The sequence below is a fragment of the Oryza brachyantha genome, chromosome 10 (assembly GCF_000231095.2).
Source record: "Oryza brachyantha chromosome 10, ObraRS2, whole genome shotgun sequence".
Lineage (NCBI taxonomy): Eukaryota > Viridiplantae > Streptophyta > Magnoliopsida > Poales > Poaceae > Oryza > Oryza brachyantha.
Window position 1 is genome coordinate 14,763,194 of NC_023172.2, and position 25,335 is coordinate 14,788,528.

A 25,335-nucleotide genomic window follows, 5' to 3' on the forward strand; every position below is an offset into this window, starting at 1 on the left:
ACTCTTTATTTAAGATTTTTCCATATAAATTAATTTGTTACAAATACATCCCTTCTAATTCACTTTAGTTTGAGATTGTTTCCTATTGCCACTACTCATGTATTCTCATAGGCCTTTTCCGCATATTCTATATGACCTAGCGCATCTTATGGCTAGCGTGGGTACGAGCCCTACTACATACTACATTAGTTGATCTTGGTAAGCAATTATCCCTCTTGCTCTATAGGAGTTAAATGTGGCTATTGCACGCATGACTGCGTGAGCTGCTCTCACTGTGATGTTTGGGCGCTCGATATTTGCACTGTGATGTTTGGGCGCTCGATATTTGTCTACACCGTCACACACTCATCAGGCTCATGTTGAATGCCAGCTCCTAGCGGCGCTTTATACGAGGGGGTTCATCTCGCAGACTTGGTGTTCAACTATAACGTGGAGGCAGAGATCCTTCGGCCTTATCTTTTCACTTATGCTTATAAACCAAAATTTAAATTTTTAATTTTTAATTTAGAATAGATTTTGGGGGTTTTTTTTATCGTAGTTACTTTTCGGCCTTCACTTTTAGATAAATAAGAACACAGTTTTATTCTCAAATTATCTTTATTTATTAATATGACATTCGATTTTTTTTCCTAAATAAGACAAACAATCACCATCTCCTTGTCAACATACCAATGATAGAGTAGGAGTTAACTAGCTCGATTGTACCAAGTTCATCAAAAACAAACATGGCTCTCTTGTTTAAGAGTCTTTATTCTTAGCGATAAAGACAAAACGGTTAACCAGACCTAACCCATCCTACACTAACTTTTGCGGGTTCAATTATATTACCGTAGGAAACTGTCTCAAACCATGTAAAACAGGCTTGGCCACAAGAATGCACTAGCAGCCATAATAGAAGGTAATCTCAAACAAAGTGAATTAGGAGGAAGGTATTTGCAATAAATCAATTTATAGGGGGGACTCAAACTAATAATGATACTTGGGGAGATCTTTACAATTTCCCGTATTTCTATTATAAAAATGGATGAAACACCAGCAACAAACATAGACATCCCTTTCAAAAGAAAGAGAGAAATATAGAACAATAGGCATCCTATATGCTTTAAGCCCCACGGTTTTCTTTTACCCTTCAAATTGTCATTGTCTGCTTCCATTCCACAGAGTACAGATATAACAAGCAAAACTGCATGTCTTCCTCAGCAATGAGAAGGATGCACACTTCCACAAGATATCTTTCACTTGGTTCTTTCAATTCCTGTGCTAAGACAAACAGTTGCCATGAAAGAACAAACTTCAATTGGCCATAACCAATAGAGATCTGATATGGTTCAGTACTTTAGTGGAACTGGCATATGTTACTACATACCAATATACAGTACGGTCTGTAAAGTTCAGTCTACATCAAAGAGAGAAATTCTCAGGCAGTTCGGATCCCCTATAATCTACAGCCAGTTCAAGAGAGCTGATGATCATAACATGTTGGTGCACTATATTTTTGGCCAATGAAAAACTACAGAAAATTTATCTTATTTACTAGCGAAACGTAAATGCATCAGAGTATCTCCCTAAGCCTAGGATTCTCTTTTATGTTTCAAATGTCTGCTCCCTTCTGCAGACGTTACAAGTCAAAATACATGCCCTTTACAGTGAGAAGATTTTCTCATGAGCCATGACTTACTTTGTTTCAAGGACCAAGCAACTTCTTCCACCAGGCATACCCTAACAGCATGATGGTGATCATGAAGCAACCTGATGAACTGCCCCCAACAAATGGCCAAAAGAGGCTACCGTCATCAATGAAGTACAAGTGTCCCTTGATATTCATTGCAAAAGCCCCAGCAATGAAGGTGTTGACAGCTATGCCGAAGGATGCAATGGTCAGTGTAAGCTGAAGCTGAATGAGTTCATTACGCTGGTTGTCAAGTTGAATATTGACATAGTCTTCTGTGTCATCAATATATTCTCGAACCTGTTTAATTCCCAAACGAGAAATTAAAACCAGAGTATATGGTTTCTTCATAAGAAAACAGACATGCTTCTAGTAGTTAAGAATTCATCATCTTCTGCTAAATTGAATACTAACTTAAATCTATTTAGCAAATAGGTGTGGCCATTTTTCTTTGCAGTTTATCTCTAACAAGGACTTACAATTATAGCAGATAATGAGTCTAGGGGGTGATTGTTTGGAGTGCACCTATCCTATTTTAATATGGGTAAAAGGACTAACCGACAAAATTCTGTTGCGAATTCCATCCAATTGCATGAAGTAAGCCTCAAGTAACATCTCTAGGTCTTCCACGTCATTATCCAAATGCATACTTGTAGCGATGCTCACACTTCGCCGAAAACTAGAGTTCAACCTTGACAGACTTGTTCCTCCAGGAACAATGCTATTGGAAGCAGCTGATGACATTAAAGCCTCAACCTGCTGGTTTTGTAATTGCTTCCTTGTTAAATACAGATGTGCCATGTCTTCATTATCATCCAGAAGATGTTCTATTTCATCTCTGACCTGAAACGATGCGTGAGTTAAAAACTTAAAATAATACTCTCTCTGGTTTTTTAATGATGATGTTGTTGACTTCTCAGCACATGTTTGACCATTCATTTTATTCAAAAAGTGTGTTCAAATATAAAAGAAATTAAGTTATCCTTAGATTATCTTTAATAATAGATCAAGTCACAACAAAACAAATGATCATCACGTAAGTTTTTTAATAAGACAAATAGTCAAAAGTGTGCATCAAAGTCAGCTATGTCATCTATTAAAAATTAGAGGAGGTATCTTCAGATGAAGACCCTTGATTAGAGCAGCATGTAGGTTACCATCGAGGTTTTCAAAACTACAGCCAAACTACTCAGCAGCGAGACTGCGTTTAAAATAAAATTGACAAGCTTAAGAAATAAATAAGTAGGCAGTACATTGAACATCACGAAAAAACAATATATTAGTTGCTTATAATCACCTTTTGTTTAATACACCCTGAGTTCCAAACATACAGTAAGAACTAAAATTATTTAGACAAGTCTTTTGATAATCCAAAGCAGATACACCAGAAGGTTTTGGCTCTTTCAACACAGATGCACTAAGACATTTCTATGTGCATGAACTAATTATTCCTTCACGAAAACAGGGCCATGGCACAACAGACATCAGTTGGTGATTGGTGCACGCTGAACCATAACTATTATAAGTCTGAGATGGTAAAATTATACTGGCATATGCTAGTTATATCCAAAAAGCTCCAAAGAAGATATACAGTTGTTTTAGGGATTGTTTGGATCACCTATGCTCCTTTGTAAAAAGAACAACTAGAACATACTATAAATATAGTCTTTGATCAGTAAAACAGTATGCAACGATAAAGACAGTCAAACAGGGATGAAAGCTACAAACTTTAACAGACCAAAGGAACCACGCACACAATTTCTATCTGTAATTGTACCTTCTGTACATGGGCAAGCAAACGGGTAAGATCACTCTTGAGAGTTCGCACACGATCAAGGTTCCTTGTGCTGACATTCTTGGTCAGCTCCTCGAGTACAGGAGTGGCACGCCTTTCGAGGGCAGACACGTTAACATCAAATGACAAGCACACTGTCTCGAGCGCGAGCTCCAGCACCTGGAATTCAAACGGCAACTCGTGCTCTGCCCCAGTGGCCTCATTAAGACGACAAGGCATCTGATCTCCAGGCGAGTCATCATGCTTTTCCCCATGGTCATCACCACCACGTTGCCCATTTCCACACACCAGGTTCTTCAGAGGGAGATGATGTGTCAAATGCTCAACAAAAGGGATCACATCCATTGCGAGAGGATCCAATATGAGGATCTCATCGGCCGTAACGATTGCCCTGATGAATTCTAGGTTGATCACCATCGCCTTCTCTCTAGCTGCACAATTAAACATTGTATATTGTCCCACCAAAAACGACCCTAGCATCAATCAGTATTAATGGGGTGTGCGTGCGTGAGCTCACCGAGGATGCTTGAGGAGTCGGAGAAGACGGGGCCGAGGATCCGGAGGTCGCGCGGCGGCAGGCCGGCGCGGCGGATGATGGATCCCTTGTCGAGATGGAGGGTTTCGGAGACGCCCCACCGGTCGAGCCGCATCCACAGGCGCGCGCCGGCCTTCTTCTTCCCCACCTTACCGGCGCCGCCGCCGCCGCCGCCAGCGACGGAGGGAGAGACGGCGAGGGTGGGGGACGGAGGGGCGGGGTGCGACCCGGCCGGCTGCGGGGCGGAGGGCGAGGCCGGGGAGGTGGGACCCGACGCGCGGGGCTTGGGGAGGGACGGGAGGCGGCGCGCCGAGCGGGTCCGCTTGGTGGACGACGACGTCGAGGCGTTGGATGCGAAGAAGGGCAGCTTCCTGCCCCCGGATCGCCTCCCCATGGCGGCGCCGCGGGCGGAGGCGGCGGCGACGGCGAGGTCGTCGCGTGGTGCGAGCGACACGTGCGGGAGGAGGAGAAGAGCACCGCACCGGAGTCCGAAGAGGTGGAGGCATTGGTCCCTCTTAATGGGCCGGGTCTGCTGGGCCGGGCCGCGACCGGATCGGGCCCAGCTGATTCGACCGCCGCGCAATTTGCGCGCCACGAGCCTGATCGGACGGCCTACCTCCGCCTCCATCTCGGACGCACGATGCCGATCGGACGGCTGAGGTTGCGTGGTAGCGGCGGGAAAAACGCCGACGAAGCGGAGGCCACACGCGGGGAGCAAGGAGAGGATAACTCTGCCTCGCTCGTCGTCCTCACCGCCAGCGCCGGCGACGATGGCTGCAGCCACCCCCGTACTCGTACTCCTACTCCATAGCTCCGTCGCCCCTTTACCCGCTCGGTCTCTGCGCGCCCCCGGATCCGTCTCGCCGTTGCTGCAGCGGAGGAGGACGACAAGGTGGCGCCCGCTCCGCTCGTTGCCTCCCGAAGGTGCACACAGGCACACGCACGCATCCGCCATCGCCGGCTTGCTGAGTGCTCGGTTTGGTTCAGTGGAATCTGACGTGCCTGCGTCTCAGGGATCCCCATCACCGGTGAGCTCATGGAGGAGGACTCCAAGTTCGTGCCGCTGAACGCCGAGGAACCCATGTACGGACCGCCGGTGAGTTGCGCGTGAGCAGCGATTCCTTTTTCTTCCTTACATCTATTGCTGCTGCTGCTGGTGATGATGGTGATCTCCAATTGAAATGTTTGTGTTCGTCAGGCGCTGTTACTCATCGGATTCGAGGAGGGCGAAACTGATAAGGTAAAACCACGAAGCAACCACTATGAGGTGTTCATTCAGAAGACGCTGTTTGTATGAAATTATCAGACACACGGTGCATTGCTTCTTGATGTTCTGAATGTTCGATGTGTTTATGTGCAATGCATAACTTGTGCAGGTTCAGGAGTTCCTGAAAGAGCTTGATGGTGAATTCCTCAAGGTAAATTCAATATCTGATGTCACTGGTGTGTACTGATGGGTTTTTATGCCATAAAAAATACCGCAGATTTTCCTATATGTTCTTGTACAGCACATACTTGAAAATAAATGTATCTGGGGACAGTGCTTTAGTCTTATCAGTCACAATCGTGTAAGATGAAAGTTAGGGAAAAACTCGTACTGCATTTGCATCATTCAAAGGACGAAACCATGCTATATATGTGAAGCTACGGAGCTGAAAGCTCATTTATGTACTCATATGACTTTGTTTCAGGTGATTCATTGCACAGAAGAAATGACAAATCAAACGTTGTGGGATGCCATGCACACTGAGCAGCCTAGCGTAGAAGCTGTCAAGGTCTGAACTCATTGTTTTGGCGTTTGCAAATTTCATTTTTCAGTCGTATTATGCCGACAGCTGGCATATCACTCTTGTGCTGAAACTTCAGATAGCAAATGCTTATCAATATGTCATTTCCTAACCTCAAATCTAGATATAGAACACTTCGAAACACTAACTTTCAATTGCAGATTGCAGAATCAATACCGAGAATCTGCATCTTTTCTGGTCTGACGGGTGAAGAGATGATGATGTTCATCAACGCCTTCCCAGAATCTGGTAACTCCATTGTTTTATGTTAACTATGAAATGGTGACATACATAAATGCATTACACGTAACTGGGATCATAAAAATGAACTCTTGAAAGCACACAGCTCATGTGTTGTCAAATTGATGGGCTGTTACTTGTTGTTCAGGGTTGGAACCAGCTGCTTTTGCAGCCCTCGTTCCTAACAGTGCAGACAAGATTCTTGGTGAGGTAATCGAGGAGATAATGGGTGACCACGAGATGCTGGTTTGTTCTGATTGCTACTAACTTCTGTGTAATTATTCTTTTGTATTTCCTACTTGGAGAGATTGACTTATATGTCCTCTATTATATACTACCTGCAGACAGGAAAGAATTAGCAATGGAGAGAATCTACTGTAGCCTCCCTGGGCTAAGGCTGATGGCAAGGCCCATGAAGAGGAATCAGGCAGCACTGATCAAACTCACCTCCTGAAATCACCAGCTCCAAGTTAGGATTATATGTAAACCAGGAACTCTTTTATTTTTGCAAAACAAATGCTTTAAGCCAGAAGCAATAGCACAGTATTGGAGTCGAGGTTACGAAGGTTTTAAACGGAAAGGCGTGAAGAATTGGTCAATGAGCAATTTTCGGTCCTTAAGAAGATACCGGTAGGTATTAAAAATTATAGTTTAAATTTTGATACCTCTTAATATCTTAGATACTAGAAGGTACTAAATTTTACATTAAAATTTTGGTATATCTCAGTACTCAAGAATTGTAAAATTACTCTTAGTCAATATATTTAGAGGGAGTTTAATAATATCAAACATAAAACATAATGGATATGGTGGTTGGGTGATTGATGGTCAGATTGCTATTCCATTACCTGTAAGAACATGCATAGGAGATATTCCTTGACAGACTTCTCAACCTGTTTTACTTACAGTCCACGCCTCCATAAATCGTACTGTGGGCTCATTCTTTTGGATCTCATTCTTTTGGACATTATCTGAAACTCTGAATGTCTGCAAGACTGCAACTCTTCTTGCATGCAGTGCACCTGTTCATGCATGGAGTTCGTGTCCAGTCCTGCACTCCTAGTTATTATGGACCACTAATTGTGCCACTACACAGTGCAGTTGGAGATGCTAATGTTACTTACCTCTGATCGAGCATCCAGGCATGTGAGCGTGTGAGATGTGTTTTGGATCGAGTGGGATCAATGGAACCGATCCAAATCTGAAGCTGCAGAGTGCAGAGATAGATAGGACACGGCACAAGGGACAAAGGGTAGTAGCATGCCGTAGCAGGTGCTAAAATTATTAATCTGATGATGATTTTGATCCTTGCTGTAAATTGCCTGTGGATGTTGGACGACTCTCACGTGCTAAACCAGTGGAGAGATATACAAGTATGCAACTGAGGTAGCACGAGAGCAGGCCAAATTTAGCCAGCAAATAAGACGAACACAAACTGATTCAAAGAACCAGCTTAACTTAAGCATCAGTGTTAATTGTTGTAATGCCGTGTCAGTTTGTGATGCAGAAAAAGAAAAATGGGTTAGCGATGCATGGTCAGGTGAATGACTGCTCGTGACCGAGAGAACAAAATTCCCGTCGATGGATGGATGGCGCAGGTCGTCGGAGCGTTCGGTGTCTGCACGCCACGGGAAAACTATGTGCGCCGCCCGTTTGGCGACGCCCGCTGTACAGTCCGCGGCGGCGGTTGTCATCGACTCCTCGTCGTCGTCGCCGGCGCCGGCGCCGCGGCAAGGTAGCTCTGCTCCCTGGCTGCACCCGCGTCCGCGTGCACGCTCGGTGTCACGCACTCCCTCCGTTTTTGAAATATAATCTCTATTTTGTTTGGTCAGAACGAGAGTTAACTTTTTTTTTTTTGCCCGGATGATCGAAGACAGATCACCCTGATTTTATTAAGATTAAGAATTTACACCAAGTTTTAGATTTGTCAGCTGTCATGGCGGCTGTGGATAAAAGAAACAGAAGAAACTAATGAAGCTCTAGCCAATTCACTCTCTTAGTGACAACTACTCTATTACTCTGTTAATATATTATTTAGAGCAATTTTATGGTACTTGAGCAGTTAAATTTTAGCGTAAAATCTTGGTACCTTCTTAAGAACCATAAAATTGCTCTATTATTTATGTGAACCATGATAATTTTATCAATCTATCATAAAAAATGCAGAGTAAACATTTCTTTACAAAATTATAAATATAAAGCAACATATCACGGAGCTATATTTTTAGAGCAATTTTTATAGTGCTTGAGAAGATACCAAAAGGTACCAAATTTTACACTAAAATTTTGGTACCTCTTATTACCTACTCAACAATCATAAAATTGCTCATATTCTTACTATCAATTTTAATTATCACAACTATAGCTTGAAAAATAGTGCTATGAATCTAAACTCTAAATATTTTCACTAGATTTGTCTGTTTATGATATGATAGCTTAATATATAGTTTTAAGGTAAAAAAATTGTTAAACCTGTATTTTTATTATACACATTCTTAATTATGTATTTGTTGATAGTTTCGCCAACATATATATAATTTTAATTTAATGGAAATCTAATAAATTCAATTGTATCTTGTGAAATTATTTTCTAATAGAATCGTTGTTGGTTAGACTGTTGTTCTAACAAAATAAAATACACAACATATATATTTTTGAAATGAAGGAATTGTGTATTAGGGCTTGTTTGATAGGTTTCTAACGCCTCTAACTCAGCCTCTTTTGGAGCTAGAGCCAAATCAAACGGTTTTAGCTTCACCCAAAAAAGAAGCAGAGCTAATTGGAGATTTGGAATAATCTAAAAAGATAAACTAGGTTTCAACTGCTCCACAACTGTACTCCAAACTTGAACTTGGTTCTTAGAGTTAAAATTATGAGCCGTAGCCCAACCAAACAAGCACTTAATATATTCGGGCATACTATTATCATCCATTCGGGGACTAAAATGGTACGTGTTCGGATTAGAGAGAGAGTGTGTTGGAACTCGAAGAAGTAAATAATTTCTGTTAAATACTGTTTTAAAGTTAGGCGTGGAACAAATTAATCAGACTCCAGGAATGCACGAGCGGGCTCTAAAAGTTGCAGGATTTCAGAGATCTGAAAAGCATGCGTGGCACACTTGGCTGCCTATATGCATGCATGCTCTGAACTTGGACGTGCAAACCATGCCACTTTGTCCCCCGAAGAAGTCGCGAGAGAGGAGAGGACGACGCAGAAAAAAGAAAAAGGCTATCGAGATAGTGAGGCCCTGGCTGACACATAGCTTGCTCGACATCGTACCCCAAAGCCATAGAAAAATGCATCTAGCTACTCTCCAAATGAACCAACAAAGATTAGGTGGTAGACGGTGATGGAAAAAAAAAAGCCAAAACAGTATATTTATAAATAAAAAATATTTTTTAAATAAAATTTTTATATATGTATTTTTAGCGGTCTAAAAAATTTTAAAAAATAAACTTTGACGAAAAAGCCCTACAAACAACTTTAAAATTATGGCTGAAAATTTAAATTTTGGTTTATAAATATAAGCTGAAGCGAAAAATTTTGCTCATATATGAAAAATTATAGATCATGTTTAAAATTTTTTAATGATAATATAAATTATAATAAAATGACTACTAATTATATATTTTTAAAATTAGATGATTGGTCAATTCAAAAGTCAATAGATTCAAATAAATAAATGGGAGGTAATAGATTCAAATAAATAAATGGGAGGTAGTATTTTGTTTTTCTAATGCAAATTTCTTCTTGTTTTTTAAGTGCTCTGTTTCATACAAGTTTACTTTAATTTCATGGTAGAAATGAGACCTGAAAAAACAATGGACATTGATAGGAACAGTTTGGATTTTTCTAGCCAAAGGTGCTCTGATGATCTCGTCATATATGGCTGCTAGTGGTTGGCCTACGAATTGTGGATGCATATGTGGCAGCCATGACACATATACGGTACGTGTAGTGGTTGCATACGCAAGAAATTTGCATTGGCTATAAATACGGTCGACCAGACAATGCATGCATAGAGACGTACGTGTGCTACTTCAAAAGCACAAGCATAGATCACTTATTGCTCTCTTTTCTTTTCTTCTCTGATGATAAAACTATTGTCATCTCAATAATTCGAATCTTTTGGGAGTCGTTCTAATATGTAAATTGTAAAAAAAAGGGACAAAACCGAACCATGGTAAATGAAAATCATCATGTGTATGATGTATAAGCATTTCGTTGCCGCATCGTAGAAAGAAGTGCTCAACCAGCGTGTCCTTAAAAATGCCATAAGAAACAACACTAATGTATATAGACATGCATGCTACTCCATTTATAAAAATATTTAGAGATTCCATATGGCAATCATTATATTTGCTAAGAATTTGTTCATGTTATGTTTTTTTCCGTGCAGCCACTATTCATGTTATTAACAAATGCTACGAATGCGCCATGTTGAATTTTAGCGGAGTACACAGCGCTCCATTTGAATTTCTATGTACTTAACCATCCGACATACGATCAACGACTATAGTATCATTCATTTAACCGTTTTTATCTAAACAATGGTTATAGTCTTTGAATCGGACGCATGTAGTATAATTAGTATTGGTTTTTTCATGGCTCACGATCATACAGAAAGTCAAACATATCGATGTTGTGCTCTCCATCTCCATCGATCTCCATGCATCCAAGAACACGACGAGATCTAAGCCCACAGCCATTATAATAAAAAAATAATAATAACCAACTACAAACACCAAAAGAAACAGCGGGCCCCACTCTCTGGCAGGTGGCGCCCACCACAAACCACACCGTCGGGGGGCCCACATGTCAGAGAGGCAGGCATGCCATGATAAAAGGCAGCGAGCTGCAGCACTGGCATCTGTGGCGGAGGTGGACGACGACGAGCTGCGGCTACAGATCACTGAGGGCCGCACTTTTGCAGCTAGCCCCCTGCGTTTAGGGGAAAATACGGTTTTTTGGGGTTTTTTTGCAAGTGGGTCCTTGGGGGGACTCGCCGGAGAAGATGCTGCCCTACGCGACGGCGGCGGAGGCGGAGGCGGCGCTGGGGCGGGGCATGACGGCGATGGAGGCGGCGTGGTTCAGGTACTCGGCGGGGATGCCCGACTACCTCCTCTTCTGGCACAACATCCTCTTCCTCTTCGTCGTCTTCACGGTGGCGCCGCTCCCCGTCGCGCTGCTCGAGCTCCGCGCGCCGGCGGCCGTCGAGCCGTTCAAGCTGCAGCCCAGGGTGCGGCTCTCCAGGGCCGAGTTCGTCCGCTGCTACAGGGACGTCATGCGCATATTCTTCCTCGTCATCGGCCCGCTCCAGCTCGTCTCCTACCCCACCGTCAAGGTCAGTCCTTCCTCGCCGTCGCCGGTGAATCTGCGCAATGCTGTGCCGCGGAGATTTGGTGGGCTTAGGGTATAGATTCGCAGGGAGAGCACCGCATTTGCGTGATCTACCTCCTTAGTCGTATGCCGCGTTTAGAATTTGGGTTTCTAAGATGGTGATTCACCACCAGTTCGAAGTCGCGAGATTTGAGGAATTTGTGATCCAGGAACCCTTGTAGATGCAATCACAAATCCTAAGGTCTTGCTCGTATTTTAATATTCTTCTTATGGAAAATGAAGATTATTATTCGTTTCATATCATTTATGTGTTGTGCATTGTTATAGTAGTGGATATTAAAGGAGTTTCTTTTTCTTCTTCTTTTGAACATTGCAGATGGTGGGAATTCACACAGGATTGCCGCTGCCGTCGCTGGGGGAGATGGCGGCGCAGCTGCTGGTGTATTTCCTGGTTGAGGACTACCTCAACTACTGGATCCACCGGCTGCTGCATGGAGACTGGGGTTATGAGAAGATCCACCGTGTCCACCATGAGTTCACAGCACCCATCGGATTTGCTGCGCCATATGCACACTGGGCTGAGGTCCTCATTCTCGGCATCCCTTCCTTTGTCGGGCCGGCGATCGCACCCGGTCACATGATCACCTTCTGGCTCTGGATTGTGCTCCGCCAGATGGAGGCCATAGAGACACACAGTGGGTAAGGAATTTGCATACCTTCCCCCTTCTTTGGATTGTTTGGAGGATGCATAATATATACTAATATAACTTTTCTTTAATGATTTGTGCAACATTGTGTTGACTTGGCAAGTACTATGTTTTGTTGCTAATGATGAATGGATTTGGTGTGTGATTGCAAAATTAGTAGCATGGCACCTACTATGATTCATTAGTAGTGATCAAATGGATTCTTTTACCAGAGGAGTTTGTTGATGATCAGAAGTTTGGAACGTAGGATGCAACTTGCAAGTGCCTACTGCCTAGGTTGATGCATTTGGAGTTATTGAACAGAGAAAAAGTTTACCTAGAAATAAGATGCTTTCACCTACTACTTTCAGAATTGAACTAGAATAGACTATAAGCCATGAGTTTAGCATTTCCTGTTACTTTTTAGTAGAATGAAATTTAAGTAGTAAAGGGATTTTTTTTAATTTCACAACTATACTTCAAATTCATTTAAGTTAATCCGTCTATTAATTTTAAAAAGATACTTGTGTGATTTAAATACAAAAGAAATTAAACTCAAATAATCCAGAGTGCAATGATTGATATAAGTTTTTGAATTATCAAATTTAAATATTTGTGTGCATATTTACTATTACATATAATACCATGTTAGACATGAAGAGCTAGCAAGAATGCAAGATTACTAGACTGTTTTGTGTCTTTTACATTGTTTTGTAGCATGTGACCATGGATGATATAAAAGCAATTAAGTTGCTTCTTGTAGTTTGTAATCATGGATGATATAAAGCAATTTAAGATGGTTGAACTATACCTTAAAAGGGTGTAAAGCTATTGTTTTTTAATAAAAAGGTCAACGTTATGCTTGGGCGATATCAATACTGTGTCACTCTCAACTCATAAATTTTGAGTACTGTGACCATACTCCAATGCTGTATACCTGTATTCTACTATTCTGCAATTATTGTAGCAGTGACTAAACAATACTGCCAAACTTCGTGTTGCATTGACCAAGTGATAATGCCCATCATTTTGCTGTTGCACTCAGCATAGTTTTCTCATGGCACAACAAAATTCATCGTGTCATTTTTGCAGCTTCGATTTCCCATTCAGCCTGACAAAGTATATTCCATTCTATGGAGGAGCAGAATACCATGATTATCATCACTATGTTGGACGTCAGAGCCAAAGCAACTTTGCTTCTGTTTTCACGTATTGTGATTATCTATACGGGACCGACAGAGTAAGTATCTGCTTTTATACAAAGCTACTGTTTAAAACCCCAGAAACCACCATGTTTATGTTGTGTTCTTGCTCTTTCAGGGTTTCAGATTCCATAAGGCATACCAAGCAAAGGTAACTTTCCTTTTTTCCTGTTATCTTTCTCATCATTTCCTACACATAAATTCCATAGAATTTTCAGTTTGTACAATTGCATCTGCAAAATGGTCAACAAAGTTGACAGAATAGCTGATTTTTTTTTTACCGTTCTTGTTTTCTTGGATGAAATAGATGAAGGCTCTCGGGCAAAGTGATGGCGAGAAAGCAGATATGAATGGACTTAGCTATGCAAAGTTGGATTAGACTGTCCTATATAGCACAATCTGAATTGGCTTGCTTGGTCACTTTGTTCGTTACGGCATGTGTAGTGTTTTGATTTCCGCAGTAGGGTTTGCGGTGCTGTGCCTTTCGTTTTCCTGTGGTCGTAAGCATCCGTGGAACTTGTTACGCTGACCAATAACCTTGTGATTCAGGTAGCTTTTATGTGAATTTGCTCTCTGCTTGAAACATCAGGAGTCACAACCAATTGCTGTATATGTTTTTTTTCCCGAAATATGCGTTGTAGAAACAATTATCTGCATATATGTCTGGTGTTTAAATGCCAATTCAGGCTACTTATCGAAACTTAACTGTAGGCAAGGATAATAAGTTACTATCTCTATCCCAAAATAAGTGATTATTTTAACCAATTTCAAACAAATTAGTACTCAAGTAAAATAACATATGTGCCCTTTTTTACTTATCATTTTGATGATGAAAAGACGTACCAATATTATTTCCAATAATTGACATGCCCTTATTTACTCTGGTTAAGTCCCAAAGTAATTAGTAGTACTTATTTTGGGACCACTTATAGCCAAAATGACCTCTTGGGGACATGTTAATGTCCATTTCAGAAATTTACTTGGCTCAGATACGTAATATACATTCCCATCAGCAGGATTGTAATTACGCTCCCGAATTACATTGGAAAAAAAACTCACAACGTTGCAATTCTGAGTTTTTGTGCCAGTTCACTAGGGAGCATCAATAACAGATTTGAAGACCTCAGTTTGGGACACAACCGACGGTGCATATAAGACTCAATAGTCATGAATTTGAAGTTTGTAGGCATCAAAACAAGTAGCCCATATGGAATTCATCCTCAACGATCAATGGAGTGTCTCAGTTAAACGGCGGATCCCACAATTACAAGTAAACTGACAAACTACGAAAAACTGAAGTATCTGAGATCCACTACCATTCTTAAGCCATAAAGCACAGGATAATGATTATTCATAAGCTGGTCCCAAGGAAGGAAGAGTCATCTGATAGAGCACTTTGGATATCACTCAATAACGGCGAGGAGGGGGGAACCGGTCCATAAGCCTCCCAGATGGGCACTCATAAGCCATGTGACCACGGCCACCGCAGTTGTGGCAGATCATGAAGGCACCTGCCATGCAATCACGGCTCATATGGCCAACCTGGTTGCAAGCCCGGCAGATCACATCACTATATCCACCACGGAAGGGAGGAGGAGGACCGCCGCCACGGAAGGGAGGAGGACCGCCCCTCTCATTGATAGTTTCAGATTTGGGGCACTCTCGAGCCAAATGTCCTGCGATGTTGCATAGGTTGCAGACAGGCTCGTTGGGGCAGTTTCGAGCAAGATGGCCACTCTTCCTACAGTTGTTGCAGGCCTTCTCATTGGTGCATTCCGCAGCAAGGTGCCCCGGTTTGTAGCAGTTGCTGCAAAGCCTCATTTCACCTGGCAGCATTGGTGGAGCCGTGCAGTCTCTTGCAATGTGACCTGACTTGCCACAGTTACGGCATATCCCTTCATTAGGGCAGCTGTTAGCCATATGACCAGGCTCTTTGCAATTCCAGCAGAGGTCTTTGGAAGAACACTCTGCTGCAATGTGCCTGCCAAAGTAACAGCATTAGAGTGAGTAATGTTAGCTCACAGAGAAGAAGATGATGAACATAAGAATTTTTATCACATGAAACTGTAATCTCTGACTAAATTACAGTAATTCAATTCCACAAGTTCATGCTTAACTGTTAGTCTGCTACTAATCATCTTCCGATAAATGTATGTGTGGCTTAAGCTTCAAAGTTTCATTTTCTTTAGCTACCTTTTGATGATTTGTCTATATTCAACACTTCCAGGATATATTGTATATATGAATATGTACAGGTCTTTTATGCTAATTAATACAATAATATTATATGTCTACTATCGATTGAACTGTTAAAAGATGGTGAACCATGTTTTGAATTTTGGGAACACTCTCAAGCAATTACTTTGTGATGCCAAATACTAAATCTTCATCCATCACGAAAGGAGCATGAGGCACCTCAAAATGTTTAAAAATTAGCAAATCAATGTAGCCATCCATCAAGTGGACCTAGTGTCAACTACATGACGGTTGAACTGTCACAATTATCAAGATCACATCTCATTCAATGCATAATTATAATCCAGTATGGGCATGGCATAACGGCATAAACAAGCAGGGCTATTGAGAATACTGAATATCAAAAGCATGGGAAAACACAAGAAGAAAAACACCATAAGAGACTGAACGATGGAAAACCTTTTTAAAGACTTAAGAATATGAAATATCTGCAGAACAGAATAACAAATAGACCTTACCCTGGAAGTCCACAGGCATGGCAGAGAGCCACATTTGGACAATCTCTAGCAAAATGTCCTGGACGCTTACAATTGTTGCACAAATCATTAGGGAATCTGCAGGGAAGAAAGCAAAGAAATCCTTGCTCAGATACATAGCGGATCGACAAAAATCTGAAAATGTTTATTAAATTGCACCCTTCAGGTCTTGAATCATGACAATCCATTAACTTATTAAACATTTTGCATGCTTAAACCCAGTGATCCTCTGACAAAGGCAATGGGGCAAGATGAACTGATGAACATCCATCGCACTCCACGCACTTTTACAATATACATGAAGATAAACCAATTGTTTTCCTTTTAAAAAAACTAACTATTGTCTTGTCCTAGATTACTGCAGGGGGCTGACCACATGCAGTGTCACCCTATCCATATTGCACATTGGAGCAACATAGGTCATGGACAGACTTTAGACCAAGAGCCCATACAAATACTACATGCCTAAGTGATTATTGTGGAAGGAAAACAGATAATATATACATCCAAACAGAAATAACAGTTATGGTTATCCTACCAATATGACTAGGAGAGGTTGATAGGAAGCGGTAACATCAGGATATACGACATTCTTTTTATTTAAATAAGGCAACTCAAACCTGCTAGGACCACGGCGGTTGTCTCTCCGGTATGGCGCATCACGGTAAGAGGTACGCTCAGTACGAATTCTGCGGTCCTTTGGCGGTGGGCTGCGGCTGCTCATCGTCAACCCTTCCTTCTAAATCTCCAAGCTCCCACCAAACTGCGACACCACACCACAAAACCAGCACCTCCAAGACTCCCACAACCTGTCACAACCCTCCCTTCTTCCTTCCTTCCTTCCTTCCTGTCCACAACAAAACCACAGGCTGAATTCCAACTCCATGAGCCCAACAACAGCAACCATCCTTTCCTAACCACATGCCCAAACTCCAAGAGTAGGGCAGATGACGCTCCGTATGCCGCAGTTTCCTCCATCCTTGATTAATACAAACAAGTACAATCGACCCATCCCCCATTGCCCCAAATACAACCACACCATCTACAATAAATCATCATACCTGATTCAACAACCATACTACAACCACTTCAGCATAACACGTTCTTGCAAAATTGGTGCTTCTACAATTCCTCAACTTATGCTCCCCTCCTCCCTCTTCGACTACTCCACAACCTATGCTCCCATCGCACCAACATGCACACCGCTACAAACATCCACAAGCATCCGGCGAAAGAAACCTAGGGGACGAGAGATGAGCGACCACATCGGTAATAGCGAACGGATTGCGGATACTCCGAGCAACGTAATGCCTACACTAACCGCACGAAACCTCGCGCGAAGAATTGATTTTTGTTTTCTCGCGTACCAGCGCAAATTAGGGATAAGCGCAACTGCAAAAACCGAAAAAAAAAATAGGTCAGGGCTTACCGCGAGAACGGATCTCCAGCAGGCTCGAGGGGAACGAGGAGACGGGGTAGTCGCCGCCGGGGCAGCGCGGCGGAGGCCACGGGGAGAGCGCGCGGACGCGGCAGCGGGGATTGGGTGGGAAGAAGCGGAGACGCGTGCGTAGGAACCGAGGAAGAAGAAGAAGAGGACGGCGCGTCTCGCAGATCCAGAGCTCCACGCAGCACGAGCACGTGCGTTTCCTGGACGTCCGATCCCGATGGACGGTGGATATTACTCACAGGTCGGAGTACTGCTTCTTGGGCCGTGGAGAATTTGGGCTTTTGGGCTTTGGGCCTTGGGAGCTCATGGCTCTCGTCGGCTGCAGCAGCAACGGCGAGGCGGCGGCGGCGGCTGCGGCGGCGACGTGGACGCCGCCGTACTGCACCATCGTAGCGGCCGACATGTCGGACTTCTGCTACCTCTCCTGCCCGCGCTGCGAGCGGGCGCTCCCGGACCACGCCGACGCCTGCGCCGCCTGCAGCAGACTCGGCGGCGGCGGCGGGGGGCCCGCGCCCGCGCCGCCCGCCCGCGTGTACCGCCTGCGCGTCTCCGTCGCCACCCACGACCGCGTGGTGCCGGTCGTCCTCTTCGACCGCGCGGCGCGCGTGCTCGTCGGGTGCCCCGCCGACGAGCTGGCGCGCCTCCTCGCGGCGCAGCCGGGAGCCGCGCGCGCCGCGGAGGAGGCCCTGGAGGGGGAGATGTGCCGCGTGGCGATGCGCGCGCTCGCGAAGGGAGACGGCGAGCGCTTCCGCGCCGTCTCCGTCGTCCCTCTCCGCGACGGGTTCCGCCCCCTCGTCGACACCCTGAGGGAGCTCACGGATGATCCCACACCGGCGACGTCGCCATGACCTCGCTTAGAGGTAAGCGCCTCCTGCCCGTTCGATGAAATGCTTTGATGCTGGCATGTTGCTATACAGCATGATCTCTCAAGCAATGATCTCGCTTTGCTTTGAGATCATATAGATGATGGGTTCTGCATTCGTCCAATCTATTCCGATCTAATCTGAGAGAAGCTAGTTGCCCAAATTCTGTTTCTTAGCTATACCTTAATTGAGATGATCAGATAAGCTTGTGGAAAATATTTGGTCGCTGGTTAAGAAGTTTTTTCCATTTTATGATCACATATTACACTGCCACTCCTGTGAATTCTCAATAATAATATTTTGGATGAATTCTTCACATCAGTCGAATATTAATGCTTTACCGGTTGTTTGGGAGTGAATACCAGTTTGTCTTTTGGGAGGAAATAGGTGGTTCAGAAGTTGGCATTTGGTACTGGTGTTTTTCATGATGCTAATCCTGGTTAGAGTAGCTTTTCATGCTTTTCATGCCCCTAATGTAGCTGTTCTTACTAGCTGTTGAATTGTACTAGTAGTGGCTGCCTGAGGGGCGTGTTTTTTCACCTCCATTCCCGTCGTTATCATGGAATGGTTTGGGGTTCCCTTCTTTTCAGCAACACTGTTGCTGAACGGTTTGTATGCTTTGCTTTCTTCCCCTAATCTCAATAAAGTTAACCAGTGTTCAGACGCAGGTCTGGCAAAAAAGAAAAAAAATTTGTAGTGTAATAAACTAACTTTTACGTATTAAAAGTTCCATTCTGTTTAGATTATTTGTGGATGAAAGCCAATGGATTATCTACTTGATTATAGGGAAGAATTAAATATTATTTGTTATAGACCTAACAAATAGCTTAGAACAAGGGGTCTAAGCAATGCAATAGAAGAAAGTCTTTTGAGAAATCGTATTTTTAGAAGCGTTGAGCAAATAATCCAATGAATAAGCAGAAGAGAACATAACATGTCATTGCTGACACAGAGAGCACAATGCCCTATAGGTTCAGCAGTATTAGCTGTGTCCTGTTCTGATCAGTTTATGTCACACATGCTACCATTTTGACTAACACCAACCTAGCACAGTGACTGGCAATCACATCTTTCAGTCAAACTTTTGCATTGTTCTCTAATATCATAAGCAAGAGGTTTTGACAAAGGTTTGTAAACGATCAATGCTCCAAGTCTTCTCCTAATTTCTGAAGCGAGCCTAAATATGGCAAAAAAGGGGTCGACAGAAGAGAGCAAGCAAAAGAAATTTAGACAGCTATGGATGACCGAGTGGGCAGTGCACATTGTTATTGTCAACCTGAACCGTCCTCATCGACTTATGGACTGAAAAAGCCGAAGAGATGTCGAACTGAAGGTTCAGCCTGAACTGATAAACTGTGCACCTTTCAGACATTCAGACCTCATTTTGCTTATATGGAATGGTCAAGTGCAAGAAAGTTTTTACAGTCTTGAGCAAGGTTGTCAAAATCCCTATTCTGTCATACTATTTTGCGACTTTATGATCCTATAAGGGGACTTTACTATTCTAGTAGGTAGAACCTATGATTTACGACTTATATGCATATGATTCTATGAGTTACTTGGAGACCTCCAACATTGGTCTTGAGCAGCATCTAGATAGGTCCTGAGTCAGAGCTACTCAGCTGAGTTAGCTCAGTTGGTCCGGGGGAGAGAGAAGGGTGAGCCACCAAATCAGATTGCGTGCCAGTTTCTTGCTAATTATATTGACACTTGCCGTACAACATTTGAATGCATTCAGATAGATCCAAGCAGCAGTCAGAGCGAACAGTTAAATTTTCTCTGATGAAACTAAAAGCTGCAGGGACCTAAGGTTTAAAATTGGAAATTAAATGGATTGTATATTCAGAAATATTCTTCTGTTCCCATCTAACTGCATTTCTTCATTGGTGTCACTAAGTGAGTTAGAGGAGATTTGCTCTTGAATGTGCTATGGCCTATCGCCGGCCAAGGGCCCCAGGCCACCAGCCCCGAGTACGAATAGATGCCTATAGGTTATAGCTTGATTAGCTAACTGTTGCACACAGATACTATGGATTTTTCGAAGTGGACAATTACACTGGATTTGATGTGACTAAGAGAGATTGAGAGAATGAATTTTCAAGCAACTCTAAAGCACATGCAATTGCACTGATTTCAGACTTCACCTGTTTTGATCTGGCCACAAGTTTTCAAGCAACTCTAAAGAAATGCATTCAGTTTGAGCCTCTTGTCAGGAAGATAGATAGCACAGTTAACATGAAAACTTCAGCAGTGCTGTATCCAAGTACCGTGATCGTGTGAACAGTTGAAGGTTCTGCTGCGATTTCATGGCGTATATTTATTTCTAAAGAGCGTCTGATCTTGTTTGGAATGTTGTGAGCATTCAATCGCCCTAGGGTGTGTGTCTACAGGGAGCTAGATTCTCTTAAATGGATGTATTTTATCATGCTGTCAGTTATTATACATTCCTGAAATTTTCTTTTACCAGTTCCCCTCAGACAAGAAGTGCATATTGACAGTTGGTAATAGTGGCCATTCAAAGGCAACCTAAAGAACTCAGCATGTGATTTGATTGCTTACTCTCTTGTTGGTGCACTGCAGGTAGCAGAATCAACCCTCCAGTTCTGAACAGCTAAGTGAACACCAGTTGCATCTCGGGCTGTTTAGAGTTCAGGGTAACACAAAGATCCAAGAGACACAAAGCTGATGAGTCGCATTCAGATACTCCAAGGACAATATGCACAGTACACCCCCACCCCCTGATCAATCGTAGTATCCAACACCAGCGCTTATGTGGAGCTCTGAATCTAATGATTGATCCACCTGTGCCGCTTGTGACTATGAAGACGATGTGCCAACGAGAAACTATGCAGAAAGAACTGCATATCCATAGTTGAGCAGTTCATTTCAGCTTCAAGAGAGTGCATGTCTTAATCGTTTCCTGCATATTATGATTTTTACTGTGCAACTGGAAGATACCATATACTGTGGAAGTTTACCATGGCATTGGTTCGGCAAATAACTGAAGATGTGAACCACTGTCCACTGTTAAAGGAAAAGCTCATTATTTGGGCCTAATCCATTGGTTGAGTAACTACTCCACTGTTCTTCCCTTCAGTTTTGTCAACGAAGCGTGTGTCGGTATGTCATATGATTGGGAAGATGAATTATATGAACAATCAATTTCTGAAGAAATTGAGAGAAGTGTGTACGTGATGACACCTTTTTTGGGTTCATGAGAAAATTTCCAATAATTTATCCCTTATCCTTGATTGGAGCCGAAATACCAAACCAGAGTAATGGAGGAAGGAACATTTTCCTGGAGTAATGCGGCGACGAAATATTGGTAAAGGTAAAAAGGTTAAGTCCAATATAAGTATATTATGGATATGATATTCGTTGCTGCTGATGGGCTGTAAGTTGTAACCGAAAGTGAGATCAGGCTGCAAAATTAGTTACCATTAGAACAAAGGCAGCATGGGAGTATGGTACATTAACTTTGTTGATGCTAATCGTAACAAAGATAACATTAGTGTCCTTTTAAACAAAATTTGTAAAAATGCTAGTGGTGTTTCAGAGGTGATAATTGCAAATTATTCACTCGTACTTTTAGTTTGACACGGTTAATTTTTAGACATACTTTTGACTATTTGTCTTATTCATTTTTTTACTATAAATCATGTTTAAAGTCCCTTTATTGATAAACAGCATAAAAAAGAAAGTAATAATTAAGTAATTCTTTTAATATGACAGATGACCAAACGTAGGTTAAGTTATTAAGATAGAGGAAGTATGAAAAAGGCTCACATCATTCCCTGTGTGTACAAATTAAGCGTCAGCATCCAAAGTGTGTGTGCCGCATCAAACAAACCCTCTTTGGGGGGCAACACCCTGTTCACCCTTTATGCTAGCAGTGTCTGGCTCATCCAAATCTAACATTTTTGTCTCTACCTACATACTCCTACAATTAACTTAATTCCTTCCCCCATCCCAATTTTTTTTTCAAAAGAAAATAACACTAATCCTTCCATCATACATACTAGTAGCCAGTTAGCCACACCCACACATTCTCCTATAAATGACCACCACTCCAACAATTTGAGATTCATCACAAAGAAAGCTAGCAGTGTCATCTCATATCACAAAGGTGACCAAATGGCACTAGGATTAGCAGCTCTTCTCATTCCTCTTCTTCTGGTGATGGTGCCATCAGAGGCTCAGCCATCTCCTGGCTACTACCCGAGCAGAGTGTACAGGTCGATGGCCTTCTCCGAGGGGTACAGCACCCTGTGGGGCCCGCAGCACCAGACTCTGTCCCAGGACCAGAAGTCGCTCACCTTGTGGATGGACCGTAGCTCAGGTATGACTCTGCTCTCGGTGGCTTTTGGATGAACTGAATGGTTTTTTTTTTACCGATTTTTCTTTAATTAGCCGTGTACTTACAAAATTTTCAGGATACTTTTCTAAAAAATGATAATTTTATCATTCTTGAAAAGTTATCTCAAGATGTCATATTTTTGGTATAAAAAATATGCACATTTAGATATGTATTTAAAGGTATCAAGATTTTACATTAAAAATTTGGTATCCTCTACCGTGTAATTTATATGTAAAAGTACGTATAATTGTGCTTTCTTATTTGTCATAGATATTTGGGTAAACTGATTGATCGGATGCCTGTAGGGAGTGGGTTCAAGTCGACACGGTCGTACCGGAACGGCTACTTCGGGGCGTCGATCAGGGTGCAGCCGGGCTACACCGCCGGCGTCAACACGGCCTTCTACGTATTGCTGCAATTTTTCACGCAAAAATGCCACCGAAAATGTGCAGCAGATCGAATTCATGTCGCTGAAAACGCTGCGGTTTTCTGTGGGTTTGTGCGTGCGTGCGTGTGTGCAGCTGTCGAACACGGAGAGGTACCCGGGGCAGCACGACGAGGTGGACATGGAGCTGCTGGGGACGGTGCCGGGGGAGCCGTACACGCTGCAGACGAACGTGTACGTCCGCGGCTCCGGCGACGGCAACATCGTCGGGCGGGAGATGCGCTTCCACCTCTGGTTCGACCCCACCGCCGGCCTCCACCACTATGCCATCCTCTGGAACCCCGACCAAATCCTGTAAGTTACCAACTATATATATTTCAGGATGAGTGTCAGAACTGGAGGGTACGTGCAACTCAATATTTTTTTTCCTGATTATATATAGATTATAGAAAACTACTTGTAGTAACTTTAAAATGCATTCTGACTCTTATAAAAATCTTTTAAAATTCATGCGCTCAATAAATCGCTAAGTTAGGCCTCAATTAACTCCATCAATCAAAATATATATTTCCTCTCGTTTTTTATACTTAACACCATAGAAAACTACATAATTCATCTGATTTAAATTTCTATGCAAATCTAAAAAATAATATGTGCTTATAATCATTTAATAATAAAATAAATCACGTCAAAATAAATTACAACTAGTTTTTTAAGACAAGAGCAGGGGCGAGGTGCATCAAGGGAGGGGTTCCAGAAACCCGGTTAAGAAAAAAATTTAAATAGGATTTATTTATTTTTACGATACATGCAATCACTCAATTCAACCTTAGACACTCTAACGGCTTAAACTCAATTTAAAGCATGAAAAAATAAGTGACTGGCATCCCTTCTATTTAATTTTAGCAGTGGGATCAATCAAAAGTCAACGACGTTGAACTCTAGAAAAACATGCTGAGCACGGAATTTCGTAGTGCAATAATAGTACTGGTCTATTGGAGTGAGTGCGATTTTTAGGGGTGTTTGTTTCTAGGGGCTAAACTTTAGCCTCCAGTCATATCAGATGTTTAGACATTTATTATAAATAGTAAACATAGACTATTAATAAAACCTATCCATAATCTTGGGCTAATTCGCGAGACGAATGTAATGAGCCTAATTAATCCATGATTAGCCTATATGATGCTACAGTAAATATTTACTAATTATAGATTAATTAGGCTTAAAAAATTTGTCTCGCAGATTAGCTCTCATTTATAAAATTAGTTTTTTTATTAATCTATATTTAATACTTCAAATTAGTGTTCACATATCCATGTGACATAGTACTAAAAAGTTTAGCCATCAAAAACAACCCCTTAACCGAGAAATTAACTAGTTCAAGCTAATAAGCTGATGGCGACGGGTGGGTGATGGATGCATGCATGTGTGATCAGGTTCTTGGTGGACGACGTGCCGATCAGGAGGTACGAGAAGAAGGTGGAGGGGACGTTCCCGGAGAGGGAGATGTGGGCCTACGCCTCCATCTGGGACGCCTCCGACTGGGCCACCGACGGCGGCCGCTACCGCGCCGACTACCGCTACCAGCCCTTCGTCTCCCGCTTCGCCGACCTCAAGATCGCCGGCTGCGCCGCCGCGACGGCCCCCTGCAGCCCCGTGCCGGTGTCCGGCGGTGGCTCCGGCGCCGCGGCGCTCAGTCCGCAGCAGGAGGCCGCCATGGCGTGGGCGCAGCGCAACGCCATGGTCTACTACTACTGCCAGGATTACTCCAGAGACCACACCCTCTACCCCGAGTGCTGATGAGCATATACCCGTCAAGATTAATTGCTTGGCTCATTGCTTCGTTGAATTCATGTGCGTGTGCATGTATGAACTGCATGACGCCCAGCCCAGCTACAATGTGGTAGTCGAGGCGTGCATGAGTTCACCAAAAATGTTTGCTCGTCACTTCATTTGCTGTGTCATGAGCTTGAGCTGCCATTTCAGGCGTAACTGAATCACTCTGTATGTTGCTGCGTTAAGTGTTTTATGGTAAACGATTTTAAACTCTTCGAGAGTACGTTCTCTTGTTGTGGTTAAAAACTGGCAGTGCTTGGATTCTATCATCGATACTTTAAAATTCATTCCCATGTTTTTTTTTCCATTCTAATCTATTTCCAACATTGATATATATTTAAGCTGCTAATAATATAGATATAAAAGTTTCACCTATAAATTATGCTTGGTTGCTTCGTTTATTTTTCCACAGCGACATCAGACTGTTTGTATATTGTGCAGAGCTGAAGGTACAGTATGTT

At 42.8% G+C, this 25,335-nt stretch overlaps 6 protein-coding genes across 8 annotated transcripts; 4 read left to right on the forward strand and 2 right to left on the reverse strand.

Moving 5' to 3' along the window:
* Positions 1-861: 861 nt before the first annotated feature.
* Positions 862-4,469, reverse strand: LOC102722804 (putative magnesium transporter MRS2-G). 2 transcript variants are annotated; one of them, XM_015841986.2, is made up of 5 exons: positions 3,982-4,469; positions 3,447-3,895; positions 2,228-2,512; positions 1,679-1,969; positions 862-1,255 (listed from the first exon to the last, which is right to left on the reverse strand). In XM_015841986.2, the coding sequence occupies exons 1-4, from the start codon at positions 4,391-4,393 to the stop codon at positions 1,685-1,687; spliced, it is 1,431 nt and encodes a 476-aa protein (XP_015697472.2). In that variant the 5' UTR covers positions 4,394-4,469; the 3' UTR covers positions 862-1,255; positions 1,679-1,684. The 2 variants fall into 2 exon arrangements, with proteins under 2 accessions (XP_015697472.2, XP_006662023.2); XM_006661960.3 differs by lacking the exon at positions 862-1,255 and having other exon boundaries at positions 1,325-1,969.
* Positions 4,470-4,716: 247 nt separating this feature from the next.
* Positions 4,717-6,822, forward strand: LOC102708285. The gene is made up of 8 exons (XM_015841724.2): positions 4,717-4,923; positions 5,013-5,095; positions 5,198-5,239; positions 5,376-5,417; positions 5,691-5,774; positions 5,948-6,035; positions 6,175-6,272; positions 6,371-6,822. The coding sequence occupies exons 1-8, from the start codon at positions 4,770-4,772 to the stop codon at positions 6,383-6,385; spliced, it is 606 nt and encodes a 201-aa protein (XP_015697210.1). The 5' UTR covers positions 4,717-4,769; the 3' UTR covers positions 6,386-6,822.
* A 4,064-nt stretch (positions 6,823-10,886) lies between these two features.
* Positions 10,887-13,837, forward strand: LOC102723086 (very-long-chain aldehyde decarbonylase GL1-10). The gene is made up of 5 exons (XM_040528068.1): positions 10,887-11,370; positions 11,743-12,065; positions 13,145-13,292; positions 13,373-13,405; positions 13,562-13,837. The coding sequence occupies exons 1-5, from the start codon at positions 11,041-11,043 to the stop codon at positions 13,631-13,633; spliced, it is 906 nt and encodes a 301-aa protein (XP_040384002.1). The 5' UTR covers positions 10,887-11,040; the 3' UTR covers positions 13,634-13,837.
* A 587-nt stretch (positions 13,838-14,424) lies between these two features.
* LOC102699537 (zinc finger protein GIS2-like) lies at positions 14,425-17,499 on the reverse strand. 2 transcript variants are annotated; one of them, XM_006661962.2, is made up of 4 exons: positions 17,416-17,499; positions 16,607-16,833; positions 15,969-16,064; positions 14,425-15,235 (listed from the first exon to the last, which is right to left on the reverse strand). In XM_006661962.2, the coding sequence occupies exons 2-4, from the start codon at positions 16,708-16,710 to the stop codon at positions 14,662-14,664; spliced, it is 774 nt and encodes a 257-aa protein (XP_006662025.1). In that variant the 5' UTR covers positions 16,711-16,833; positions 17,416-17,499; the 3' UTR covers positions 14,425-14,661. The 2 variants fall into 2 exon arrangements, with proteins under 2 accessions (XP_006662025.1, XP_015697344.1); XM_015841858.2 differs by lacking the exon at positions 17,416-17,499 and adding an exon at positions 17,048-17,330.
* Positions 17,500-17,705: 206 nt separating this feature from the next.
* On the forward strand, positions 17,706-21,951 carry LOC121055522. The gene is made up of 2 exons (XM_040528069.1): positions 17,706-18,293; positions 20,877-21,951. Exon 1 carries the CDS (start codon positions 17,739-17,741, stop codon positions 18,279-18,281), a length of 543 nt encoding a protein of 180 aa, XP_040384003.1. The 5' UTR covers positions 17,706-17,738; the 3' UTR covers positions 18,282-18,293; positions 20,877-21,951.
* A 201-nt stretch (positions 21,952-22,152) lies between these two features.
* Positions 22,153-25,143, forward strand: LOC102708837 (xyloglucan endotransglucosylase/hydrolase protein 31-like). Its single transcript, XM_006662504.3, has 4 exons — positions 22,153-22,635; positions 22,959-23,059; positions 23,175-23,392; positions 24,475-25,143. The coding sequence occupies exons 1-4, from the start codon at positions 22,431-22,433 to the stop codon at positions 24,836-24,838; spliced, it is 888 nt and encodes a 295-aa protein (XP_006662567.2). The 5' UTR covers positions 22,153-22,430; the 3' UTR covers positions 24,839-25,143.
* The last annotated feature ends 192 nt before the right edge of the window (positions 25,144-25,335 follow it).

Bases quoted from the DNA above. Each gene is read 5' to 3' on its own strand.
- LOC102722804 (XM_015841986.2), bottom strand. From the start codon at position 4,393: ATGGGGAGGCGATCCGGGGGCAGGAAGCTGCCCTTCTTCGCATCCAAC. The intron at 2,513-3,446 runs GTACAATTACAG...GCATCGTTTCAG, and splicing joins TGCTTGCCCATGTACAGAAG to GTCAGAGATGAAATAGAACA. The intron at 1,970-2,227 runs GTTAGTCCTTTT...GGAATTAAACAG, and splicing joins TTCGCAACAGAATTTTGTCG to GTTCGAGAATATATTGATGA.
- LOC102708285 (XM_015841724.2), top strand. From the start codon at position 4,770: ATGGCTGCAGCCACCCCCGTACTCGTACTCCTACTCCATAGCTCCGTC. The intron at 4,924-5,012 runs GTGCACACAGGC...CCTGCGTCTCAG, and splicing joins CCGCTCGTTGCCTCCCGAAG to GGATCCCCATCACCGGTGAG. The intron at 5,096-5,197 runs GTGAGTTGCGCG...TGTGTTCGTCAG, and splicing joins AACCCATGTACGGACCGCCG to GCGCTGTTACTCATCGGATT.
- LOC102723086 (XM_040528068.1), top strand. From the start codon at position 11,041: ATGCTGCCCTACGCGACGGCGGCGGAGGCGGAGGCGGCGCTGGGGCGG. The intron at 11,371-11,742 runs GTCAGTCCTTCC...TGAACATTGCAG, and splicing joins TCTCCTACCCCACCGTCAAG to ATGGTGGGAATTCACACAGG. The intron at 13,293-13,372 runs GTAAGTATCTGC...TTGCTCTTTCAG, and splicing joins ATCTATACGGGACCGACAGA to GGTTTCAGATTCCATAAGGC.
- LOC102699537 (XM_006661962.2), bottom strand. From the start codon at position 16,710: ATGAGCAGCCGCAGCCCACCGCCAAAGGACCGCAGAATTCGTACTGAG. The intron at 16,065-16,606 runs GTTTGAGTTGCC...TCTTCCCTGCAG, and splicing joins AACCGCCGTGGTCCTAGCAG to ATTCCCTAATGATTTGTGCA. The intron at 15,236-15,968 runs GTAAGGTCTATT...TTACTTTGGCAG, and splicing joins CATGCCTGTGGACTTCCAGG to GCACATTGCAGCAGAGTGTT.
- LOC121055522 (XM_040528069.1), top strand. From the start codon at position 17,739: ATGGCTCTCGTCGGCTGCAGCAGCAACGGCGAGGCGGCGGCGGCGGCT.
- LOC102708837 (XM_006662504.3), top strand. From the start codon at position 22,431: ATGGCACTAGGATTAGCAGCTCTTCTCATTCCTCTTCTTCTGGTGATG. The intron at 22,636-22,958 runs GTATGACTCTGC...GGATGCCTGTAG, and splicing joins GTGGATGGACCGTAGCTCAG to GGAGTGGGTTCAAGTCGACA. The intron at 23,393-24,474 runs GTAAGTTACCAA...ATGTGTGATCAG, and splicing joins TGGAACCCCGACCAAATCCT to GTTCTTGGTGGACGACGTGC.